The 12,680-nt window shown below is 40.7% G+C and overlaps 1 protein-coding gene across 1 annotated transcript; it reads left to right on the top strand.

Annotated features, from left to right (window-relative positions):
- The first annotated feature begins 1,212 nt into the window (after positions 1-1,212).
- Positions 1,213-11,981, top strand: LOC115536845 (NLR family CARD domain-containing protein 3-like). Its single transcript, XM_030348265.1, has 6 exons — positions 1,213-1,341; positions 1,774-3,607; positions 3,951-4,124; positions 7,394-7,567; positions 7,741-7,787; positions 10,503-11,981. The coding sequence occupies exons 1-6, from the start codon at positions 1,299-1,301 to the stop codon at positions 11,096-11,098; spliced, it is 2,868 nt and encodes a 955-aa protein (XP_030204125.1). The 5' UTR covers positions 1,213-1,298; the 3' UTR covers positions 11,099-11,981.
- Positions 11,982-12,680: the final 699 nt, after the last annotated feature.

Below are 12,680 nucleotides of genomic sequence, written 5' to 3' on the forward strand. Positions count from 1 at the left end.
TGTATTTTGGTCATATCTTATAACTGGACTGTAGGCCTACATAAAAGGGTTGTACCTTCACTGTCTTTGGGTTAAAAAAGCTCCTTCAACTCAGTATCCGTCTAGTCCAACCGAAAACTCTGTCAGCTACTGCTGCTGCAGAGTGCAGACGTTGTGCCGACGGGCTCGGAGTCGGCACCGCGTGCATCACCAGTCATTCAAAGCAGCTGTAGTAATCACACAACCGGACGGTGTAGAAAGTCCCGTCAGTTAAAAATAGTAATGGAGTTTTTAAATCCATGTTAAAATCGGCAGGATATAGAGCTAGCTAGCTTAAAAAAAAAAACTAACCAATGGTCACAAACAGTGTCAAATGTGATGTGTTCAGGTTGGCTCAGTAATATGATTGATGCGTTCAAATGCAGCAGTAAAAAAAAATAAGAATTTAGATTTTGGTGAAAACTTGTTTTCCCAGTAATATAAAATAGGGTTAGGACATATGCTTAGGACACTGATAATTTGTTATATTGCATGTTTATGCATTTGTTTGTGTTGGAATGGAAGGCTTTTGAAATGTGTTGTAATTATTGTTGTTGTTTAGAAATCAATTTACAGAGACTTTACACTTGATAAAGACAAAAAAACGGTTAATATTGTGAAGCCAAGTTTAAGAAAAAAGAGGGGGGTAGAGAGATGAAAAGGGTAGAAAATAAGATGAAAGGAAAGGACAGAGGGGGTTGGGGGGGGCTCAATTGTTCTCAAAACCGCAATACAAATTCAGGGTGATGTGTTTTTCTCCAACATTTGAAGATTTCAAATAAACATTTTTCCTTGAAAAACATGTCTAAACATTTATTGTAAGCAGTAGATTTAAGCAATATTTAAAAATAGTGTTTTGACAACTTTAAACGGAACCGTCATTTTCGGTTCCGGTTTCGGATTCGGCCAAGCGATTAATTATTTTTCGGTTTCGGTTTCGGCCACAAATTTTCATTTCAGTGCATCTCTATTAAAAACATCTCTTTTGGAGCTAATAGTCTCCAGGCTTCCCTCTTTAGACCAGCGATACGTTGTTCTAGGACAGACACTTCTGATGGCCTCTGTTCAAAGTAAAGTTCTCCTGGATGTTTGTTCTGTTCCAGAGGGCTGAGGAGAAGGCACATGCTTTTCTAGACAAGGAGCTGAAGAAGATCTGGAGGGATCTCTTCCCAGATTACCCACAATGCTCAGATAGCCAGAGGGAGGAGGAGGATGGTAAGAATGAGGAGCAGAGGAGGCATGCCATTGAGGGAGTGGTGGACATCACAAAGCTCTGCCTGATGGAGATGAACCAGGACGAACTGGCCGACAAGCTCGGGAGTGGTAAGATACTCATATATACTGTAGGTGAAATGGTTTGATCCAGATATGTAGGGTTATTGTGGGGGTATCAGGTTAAATGGTTTGATCCATACATATAGGGTTATTGTGGTGGTATCAGGCGAATGGTTTGATCCAGATATGTACGGTTATTGTGGGGGTATCAAGTTAAATAGTTTGACCCAGATATCTAGGGTGTGGGTAAACAGTTAAGGAATGTCAAACATTATACTGCAGAATGACTCGGTGGAATAGATGCACCACTTTCTTGTTATATCAGGTTAGCAAGTCACTACCTGCTGATACCCAACAATGATAGCACTACTAACAAGGTTATAAGATCCATATGAAGTAGAATTTAGAATACTTATTTCATTACACTAGTCCTATTGCTTGGAGATATGTATAGCATGTGTCTTCTGGTTTGGGATTCAGGAGTTGCTGCTGTCCAGTGCCAACATAAACTCAAGTCTCATCTGAAGAAGAAGTTCCAGTGTGTGTTTGAGGGAATCGCAAAAGCAGGAGGGCAGAGACCTCTGAATGAGATCTATACAGAGCTCCTCATCACAGAGAGAGGCAGTGGAGAGGTCAACAAGGAACATGAGGTCAGACTGATTGAAAAGGCTTCCAGGAAGCCAGCCAATGAGGAAACACCAATCAGATGTGAAGACATCTTTAAACGCTTACCTGCACAAGATAAACCAATCAGAACAATAATGACAACCGGAGTGGCCGGCATTGGCAAAACCTTCTTAACACACAAGTTCACTCTGGACTGGGCTGAAGGCAAAGCCAACCAAGAGATAAACTTCATATTTCTCCTCACTTTCAGAGAGCTGAATTTACTGAAAGGGAAACAGTTTAGCTTAGTGGAACTTCTTCATCAGTTTTCTCTTGAAACCGAAGATTCAGGAACCTACAAATCCGACCATGACCAAGTAGTCTTCATCTTGGATGGTCTGGATGAGTGTCGACTTTCTCTGGACTTCCAGAAAAACCCGATCTGGACTGATGTCACCGAGCCGACTTCAGTGGACGTGCTGCTGACAAACATCATCAGGGGACACCTGCTCCGCTCTGCTCACATCTGGATAACCACACGCCCTGCGGCAGCCAATCGGATCCCTGCTGAGTGTGTTGACATGATGACAGAGGTTAGAGGGTTCAACGACCCACAGAAGGAGGAGTACTTCAGGAAGAGATTCAGAGAGGGGAAACTGGCCAGCAAAATCATCTCTCACGTCAAGAAATCTCGAAGCCTCCACATCATGTGTCACATCCCAGTCTTCTGTTGGATCACTGCTACAGTTCTAGAGGACTTCTTCAAAACATCCCAGGGAGGAGAACAGGTGCCCAAGACCTTGACTCAGATGTACAGCCACTTCCTGAGGGTTCAGTCCATACAAGGGGACAGGAAGTATCATGGGAGAGCTGAAACCGATCCACCCTGGAGTTCAGAGAGCAAGGAGATCATTGTTTCTTTGGGGAAACTGGCTTTTAACCAGCTGGAGAAATACAACCTGATCTTCCACGAAGCAGACTTGAAGGAGTATGACATTGATATCAAAGCATCCTCAGTTGACTCAGGAGTGTTCACCCAGATCTTTAAAGAGGAGTGTGGGCTGTCCCAGGAAAAGGTTTTCTGCTTTGTCCATCTGAGCATCCAGGAGTATATGGCTGCCCTTTATGTATTTCTGCACCATATCAACAATGGTTTCAACCTGCTCTCAGAAGAACAGCCAACATCCGGGGAAGCTGAACTCCTCCTCTACCAGAGTGCTGTGGACAAGGCCTTACAGAGTGAGAACGGACACCTGGACTTGTTCCTCCGCTTCCTCCTCGGCCTCTCTCTAGAGACCAACCAGATGCTCCTACAAGGTCTGCTGGGACCAGGAGGAAATACATTACAGGACAATCTAACTAAAAATGTTCAGCCGGAAAAGACCGGAAGTAGGTCACGGATCAATACCCAAATAGTCCATTACATCAAGGAGAAGATGGGTGAAGAACTCTCTCACGAGAGAAGCATCAATCTGTTCCACTGTCTGAATGAGCTGAACGACCGTTCTCTAGTGGAGGAGATCCAACAGTACCTGACATCAGGAAGTATCTCCACAGAATCTCTCTCCTCTGCTCAGTGGTCAGCTCTGGTCTTCATCTTACTGACATCAGAAGAGGAGCTGGACGTGTTTTACCTGAAGAAATACTCTGCTTCTAAGGAGGGTCTTCTGGGGCTGCTGCCAGTGATCAAAGCCTCCAAAACATCTCTGTAGGTTCACTAATAAATTGTATTACAATACGCACAATAACACAATACACATAATGCTAGAATATAATAATACTATGTAATCTGTAGGCATACTTAGAACATGTTTTACGATACACACAACACAATATACATACAACTATAAAAGTAATATGATACAGTTTTCAGAACTACAAAACAACTGTTATGAGTATTGTTGTTCGTGTCAACATTTTACAGCTAATATATAACTAACATTTAAAGATATCATGTATAATAATTTGTTAAACTATAGGAAAAGTCTAATAAAACTGTTTAATTTAATTTAATCACGGTTCCTAACATGTTCGGTTTATTGTGTGGGCAGACTGAATGGCTGTAAGCTGTCAGAGAGATGCTGTGAAGCTCTGGCCTCAGTTCTCAGCTCCAACTCCTCTAGTCTGAGAGAGCTGGACCTGAGTTCAAATGATCTGCAGGATTCAGGAGTGAAGAAGCTCTCTGCTGGACTGGGGAGTCCACACTGTGCCCTGGAAACTCTCAGGTCAGTTTTACTCAAAGTGCAAACAGCTACACGACAAGGTTCCATTTCAGAGGACTTTTAACTACTGCCACCTGGTTTGAGAATTGCTCCTAAATGACATCAAACTATATCAGCTAATAACTCAGTACCTTTGATGACCACATTTATTTGAGTGATGCCATTGGACAAACTACACCTTGTTGTTTATGCAGGATGTAAAAATGAAAAGTTGAAAAGTAATCCCAGAGTTGCCATTGCAACTTTTCAATTATAAACACAAAATATAATGATAGTGCCCTCCCACAATTCCCTGTTAATGGGACAGTGGTAGTTAAAGGTGACATATTCTACACATTATAAATACACACCGTATCCGACCAACCCACGACTCCCTTGGTATTATGTTATAATATTTGACATATATTTTTTTATTATTTATATAATTTTATCATCAGAATTTCAATTGAAGACATGGAAATACAGAAGTTCAAACATTTGAAGATGTAGGAATACAAAACATATGTAGAAATACAGAGCAACATAATACGATTGAATATGTAGAAATACAGAGCAATATGTAGAAATACAGGCAACGTAAAGCAATTGAATATGTAGAGATAGAGATCATTAAACGATATATTATGTAGAAATACAGAACATAAAACGATTGAATATGTAGAAATACAGAGGAATATATAAAACGTTTAAATATGTAGAAATACAGAGCAACATAAAACGATTGAATATATAGGAATACAGAGCAACATAAAGTGCTTGAATATGTAGGAATACAGAAAAACATAAAACGATTGAATATGTAGGAATACAGAACCCCAGAGAGGTTTAATAGTCGTCCTTGATTTTGAAGCCCCATCAAAGTGTCTGAAGACGGGAATGGCAAGTGCACTTAGTGTTTCATTTTATTTTTTAATCTGCCTAATTAACATGATTGGATTTAAAACTTAAAATAAAAGGTTGAATTAATGAATCAATAGTCTTGAAGAAGGAAGCATTGGGACTGATAGAGATAGTTGAAGGCCCTCCTTGGCTCCACAGCCCTCTGCTTCGTTAGGTCTGACTCTGTTCACACGGAGTCCAGGATCCCTACAAGGTCTTCAGGCGGCTGCTGAAGGAAGTTTGAAAGTCCACAATCGTCTCCTTGAGCTCACTTCCCTGATTCCTGATAGCAGCGAGGAGAGCGGAGGCGCTAGGATCACTGGACGTACTCCTCTCCAGTGCTGCCCCATGGTTGCCCTGTGCTGTTCGTTAGCTACACCATGTTTCTCCTGTGAGCTAGTTCGATCTTTTAAGCACTTTAAATCTCAGTTACCGACATGTTCTGTTTATTGTGTGTGCAGACTGAATTGCTGTCATCTGTCAGAGGGATGCTGTGAAGCTCTGGCCTCAGCTCTCAGCTCCAACTCTCCAACCTCTAGTCTGAGAGTGCTGGACCTGAGTACCAATGATCTGAAGGATTCAGGAGTGAAGCTGCTCTCTGCTGGACTGGGGAGTCCACACTGTACACTGGAAACTCTCAGGTCAGTTTAACTCAATGTGCTAACAGTTATACCACAAGGTTCAATATCAGAGGACTTTTAAAACCACTACTGCCCCTTGGTTTGAGTATAGTAATTATTCGTAAATGATGTCGAACTATATCAGCTAATAACTCAGTTCCTTTGATGACCACATTTATTTGAGTGGTTCCATTGGACATATTACACCTTGTTGTTTGTGTGGGATGCGAAAATGAAAAGTTGAAAAGTAATCCAAAAACTCTTGTGACTCATACACCGCACAACCCAGAAAGTTGCCTTTATTGCACACCACACACACACCGTATCCGACAAACCCACGACTCCCCTTGTGGCGGTGCCACTCCCCCCAGGCCTCCCAGGATCCTTTGCGGCACCCGGACACGGTGACCACGGCCGTGATCACCACAATATAGTTTTCATAGGAACAACTCAACTTTTTTTTCTTTGTTTGTTGCCATGACTGTACAAGGTCTTGGTTATGTTATAATATTTTACAGATATTTTTTACATTATTTTATCTTCGGAATTTCAATTTAAGACATGGAAATACAGAACAATATTTAGAAACACAGAACAACATAATTGAATATCTAGAAATACAGAACAAAATAAAACGATTGAATATCGAATTTATAATTACATAAAAAGCGTTTCTGTAGGCACACTTATAACGTGTTTTACAATACACACAACACATTATACATATTACTATAAAAGTAATATTATGATAGTTTTCAGAAACACAGAACAACTGTTATTAGCATTGTTATTAGTATCAACATTTTACACCTAATATATAACTAACATTTGAAGATCAAATGTATTCGTAAAACTATCAGAAAAGTCTAATAAAACATTTAATCACGGTCCCTAACATGTTCCTGTTTATTTTACGTGAAGGCTGAGTGGCTGTCAGCTGTCAGAGAGATGCTGTGAAGCTCTGGCCTCAGTTCTCAGCTCCAACTCCTGTAGCCTGAAAGAGCTGGACCTGAGTACCAATGATCTGCAGGATTCAGGAGTGAAGCTGCTCTCTGCTGGACTGGGGAGTCCACACTGTACACTGGAAACCCTCAGGTCAGGGTTAGGGTTAAATGTGTCTTTGGGTCTGTTTAATATGTAGGGAGGATCCAGGACTAGGTGGGCTGTGATCTAAAAGAACAGACGACACGTGTCTAAGATCCCCGACAGATTCAGCATCATTATTAATTTGTGGGCTGGGGTCACCGTGTCAGTGGACCACAGATGGGAAGACGAGAGGCCAGAGGAGGAACAGAACTTTAGAGGACTAGGATTTCAGGAAGATTAAAAAATGTTTTTAGTTTGTTTATTTTTGCTGTCCTGCTAGTCTTTTATGAGTTAACAAGTTATTGAAGCTGCCGGAACTCTGGCCAGCTGATGTGAGGGTGAGGGGTTGCTGTCCTGTTAACTGCTAGCATGTTATGTATGTTATATGTTATGTAACACTGGCCTGCTGATGGTTAGGGTTAGGGGTTGCTCTCTATATGTTATGGATGTTATATGTGGGGCTCTAGCCGGGCGGTGATCTGAATATAATCATAAAGCTTTTCATATGGAATGAGTACTTTATGAACCTTTTTACTTGAGTTGGAACTATTCTTATCCAGATAGAATAAATAAAGGTGTGTGTGTGTGTGTGTGTGTGTGTGTGTGTGTGTGTGTGTGTGTGTGTGTGTGTGTGTGTGTGTGTGTGTGTGTGTGTGTGTGTGTGTGTGTGTGTGTGTGTGTGTGTAGGTTGTCTGGCTGCCTGATCACACAGGAAGGCTTTGCCTCTCTGGCCTCAGCTCTGAGCTCCAACCCCTCCCATCTGAGAGAGCTGGACTTGAGCTACAATCACCCAGGAGACTCAGGAGCTGCGCTACTCTCTGCTGGACTGGAGGATCTACGCTGGAGACTGGACACTCTCAGGTATGGAGAGGACAGGTCACCAATCAGAGACAATGTCTCCTACAAGGATTCAACCTGCTAGATTAAGTGGTTTGAAAAGGCAGCTGTAATTTATGTTGTGTAGAAAGTGATGAGACGGCAGTGGATGAAGGTGAATGTTTCAACATGCTGCTCTCACTTTTTGTCTCCCCCAGTGTGGAGCACGGCGGAGTGTTGAGGCTGAAACCAGCTCTAAAGAAGTGTAAGTATGTGTCTGTTTGATTCATCCCAACACACACTAACTATTGAGATGGAAAGTCCATCCATACAGCAGGAGGTAACGTCTTTCCTTCTGTGAATGAAGATGATGGTTGACATCATGTTTGTTACCCTATATGCAATCAGCAGCGGCAGTGTGCTGCTGCTGAATCCATATATTTGGAAGCTGTTCATTTCCCCCCAAAAAATCTCACCAGAAGTAACCATTTAAGGGTTCTTTTTTAAAGTTTTCTCCCAGGAGTTGGGGGATGCCCCCGAACCCCCCTAGCATTGCTAGGTTACCAACTCGCAGCACCACTGCTACAAAAAAATCTAGTGGAAACACTGCTACGTGTATCAAATCCAATAGGTATTATGATAGTTATTTATTTATGGTGATGATTATTGGTAGCAGGCATGGCAAGGCAACTTTATTTATGTCGCACTTTTCATACACAAGGCAGACTCAAAGTGCTTCACGTGTAAACATTGTCATACAATAAAATAAAATAATAGTTATGTAAAATAAAACATATGCAAAAAAGGAGTAAAATAGTTAGAAAATAAAGGCAAAGATAAAACCGCATTTTAGAAAGTGCAATGTATTTAAGATCAGATCCACAGCCTCTCTGGTACCCACATCGGGACTCCAACCCGACCTAAAGAAACTTGGTCCTTTCTCTGGGACTCCAACCTGGATCCTAGGACTCTAGACAGAACTCGGGTCTCAAACCCTTCAATGTTCATGTCTCTGGTATCCACGTCGGGACTCCAACCCGACCTAAAGGAAATTGGTCCTTTATCTGGGACTCCAATCTGAGTAGTATTGATATTATTATTATTGGACATAATCATAACATAATAATTAATTGAATAATAATAACAATAATAATTATTAATGTAATGATACTAACATTAGTAATAATAGTAATTATGTGTGCATTGTATGTTCTATTAGAAAAACAAGTGTTATTATTGTTAGGTGAGTGCTGCATGCAGCGCTCAACTATTGTAATTTTTATCGTTAACCTTGGTTCAAAGGTTTAACAAATCAACACACTTGTATCTTCAATAATCTGAATACAGAATTTTGATTACCTTTTATACTTTTTTCTCGCTCAATTGGACTACATTTTACAACGTTCAGGCAGCGTTGCCAGATTGGGCGATTTTCCCGCCCAATTGGACTACTTTTAATAACGTTAGGCTGGAAAAATTAGCATTAGGTGAGTACATAAAATTCCGGCTGGTTTAAAAAGATGACTGGCGGAATTATTATAATTCTTTCTGTGTACACACAGAGTATACACAGAGATTGTGACATCCGTGAACAACACGCAAGCTTTGTGTTCGCTAATCTACTTATCGAGTCTTAAAAACAAGATGGCGTCGACGGGTGAACTACTGATGGTATTGTGTGTATAAAATGTCCTTTTTAACAAAAAATCTACACTAACAAAGTTATCAATGCCTCGTTTTATATGTTAAGACCCTTATTATACTATCAAAGAAGTGTCGGGCTACTTCTAGCCTTTTAAGTGGTTTAAAATAACGATCTAGTTTTTACCATAACAAATGCCCCCATCGTTCCAAGTTTATAGCGTTTTGGTAGAATCGACTAAATACAGCCAACTTATGAATGCGTCTATAGGCGCTTTATTGCTCCCAAACAAACATTCCAACTCGTTATCATACTAAACATATTACAGATCCATTTTTTCACTTGACTTCTCCTTTAAGCTACTACTACTACCATTACTACTACTACTACTACTACTACTACTACTACTACAGCTAGTACCATTACTAATACTATCCTCCAGCTTTGACAGCATTACATTTTAGCTTCCAGCTTTTGTTACAATGTATTTCAGCACTTTGCTTCTTCAGATTATGCAATTTGTCAGTTTTCAATTTCCGCTTCCAGGTGTTTTAGCAGTACACTGCAATACATTTGACCTTTCAGATTTTTCAGCAGTTCAGGGCAATACATTTGACCTTTAAGATTTTTCAGTTCAATTCCTCTTACATTTCTGTTTTAAATGGTGTGCATGTTTACTCCATTTAGACTTTTGAACTCTGTTCAAATCCCTTCACTTGATTTAAGCCATTTAACGTTTCTTTATGTCTTAATCTATGTGGCTTTATTAAAACATATTTTCAACCTTACTTTGTACTCACCGCATTGTAGCACAGCGCATTTTCTGCAGGAAATGCATTTTCTAGTTATTATTATTATGATTTTCATACATTATCATTGTTATTATGATGATTTTTTTATTTGTAATGTTATAATTTGGTCTATAAATAATCGCGCAACCTTTTAAGTATTTTTTGAAGGGAATTCATTTTCTAGTTTCATTTATTGCTATTATTAGTAAATTAGACATTAAACCATAATAATCAGGATACTGTTAATCATAATTATACGTGCATATTATATTCAAAAACGGACATCCTAAACAATACTATTATCTTGTTGCTATTGTTATTATTATTTTTATAATTATTATAATTATTTTTAACATTAGACTTAGCACATCATATTCATAATAACATGTTTATAATGAAACATGTATTTCATCTACGATTTCAGCTAGAATACTATTATTATCTTTAGGGGTGATGCTGTTTGTTATCATAATAATAGTCATGGAGATGATTATGATGATTAATAATAATGGTTTAGCAACCTAATCATGTCTGTTTCTCCCGTCAGATGCCTGTGAACTCACACTGGACCCAAACACAGCCAACAAACTACTCTCTCTGTCTGAGGACAACAGAAAGGTGACGCAGGTTGAAAAGAACCAGTCGTATCCTGATCATCTAGAGAGATTTGACTCCTGCCCCCAGGTGTTGTGTAGAGAGGGTCTAACTGGCCGCTGTTACTGGGAGGTAGAGTGGAAACGAGAGCTTTATATAGGAGTGGCATACAGAGGAATCTCAAGGAGAGGAGATCATGATAACAGCGGACTGGGATGGAACAACAAGTCCTGGAGTCTTATTTGTTGTGATGATGGTTACGTTGCCCGTCACAGCGGTAGTAGAACAACCATAGGTCTCCCCCCCAATCACTCTAACAGAGTAGGAGTGTATCTGGACCGGCCTGCTGGCTCTCTGTCCTTCTACAGCGTGTCCCCAGGTGGAGGAGGGTCCTCAGACACACTGACACTCCTCCACACCTTCCAGTCCACCTTCACCCAGGAGGACCTCCTCCCTGGGTTTAGGTTACGTCAGACTGGTTCCTCAGTGTCTCTGGTAGTGTCCACTATAGATACACACACGCACAAACACACAAGTACACTGTTATAAACACACCCAAACCAACCAACACATATGTACATAGACATTAACACACACATTGTTCATGAATCTTTATACACACCCACACATCCATAAAAACACAAGTACACTAACAACTACACACACACATCGTTCATGGATCAAACACATAGCAGGTCTGTGTACCGGTGGTAAGCAGCAGGTAACATCAGTGTCTCCCGTGGTTCATCTCTCAGCCCTCTCTGTGTTCAGCTGGGCTGCTGAGAGTCAGATTAGAGGGGGCTGCTTGGGTCTGGGGGTACTCACAGTCCTGACGTTGTTGAGGACCAGCTGTTAGGGGGACGTTTGAATACCTGTGGACCCATGGACGTACCTGTAGTGCATCGGGTTGTTGAACAGCAGCTGTTGGTGCTCTGAGGTGTCAACTTGTTCAGTGGAAATCTCTTTGTGATTGATTTAAATAGTCCACTGAACTCCAAATGCTGCATATTATTGGGCCTCTGAAAGGTTCAGCATAAACCAATCTAAGGACTTTTAAGATCTTCCATTGGGTTAAGCAGGTTGTACAAAGATTACATTTTTAAATGTTGATTGATGGTACATTATTTTACTAATATTTTACATATTTTCAACTGTTTCAAAGGAATCCAATCTCAGTTTTTATTCTGCCATGCTTGACATGGATCCTGATTTGAAACAGATTTAACAACATAACATAAATGATGATGAGTGTTCTATGGGAAAGGGTTAAGATGTCCATGTTCATGTTGTGAATGAGTTTAAACTTAAAAGATAGATTATTTGTGTTCTGTTGGGAACAATTTAACAAGTTCAATTATTAAAGATACCTGTTTATGATTTGTAATTGTTCATCAAGCATAATGTTAATAAACAACTCAGTGGATCAACTGAACGTTCTCGTGTGTTCAGATGATTCTTCCCGTTTATTCAGTTGAAATCCTCCAAGTCTTCTGGAGACGTTTCCTCCAACACAACAGTGGAGTCTCCATTCACCCCTTCATCAGTGTGGAGGGAGGATATTACCACACACACACACACACACAAACAGTGGTGTCTGATTTGTTTTAACAACACGCATATATCAAAACAAATAGTAAGTAATATGTTCACACATAGGGGCGTGGCCAAGTGGGTGCCGGGGGGGGGGGGGGGGGGGCACGACCACAATTGGTCAGAGGAAGACCATAATCATGACACACGGCACCACATCTAAGCACCCATTCCAGTAACATGGGATTATTAATAAGACATTATTAGTGTCCATAAGAAAGTCTTTTCAATCCATTGTTCATGGCCTGACGGGCCGCGGGAAAAACCGGCCCTCTGAGTGATTGTGTTGATGAGTTTTAAAATAGAAGCTTTTGCCAGTCAATTGCCACCCCAAATAAAAGCCTGAGCTGGCCCGCCCAAATGGCCCGCGTAGCCAAATTATATCCTGGCTACACCCCTGTACACACACACACACACACACACACACACACACACACACACACACACACACACACACACACACACACACACACACACACACACACACACACACACACACACACACACACACACGATAGCCCAGAGCAGCAGCCCTCATTCT

This window comes from Gadus morhua, chromosome 23 (assembly GCF_902167405.1).
Source record: "Gadus morhua chromosome 23, gadMor3.0, whole genome shotgun sequence".
In the NCBI taxonomy this organism is placed as follows: Eukaryota; Metazoa; Chordata; class Actinopteri; order Gadiformes; family Gadidae; genus Gadus; species Gadus morhua.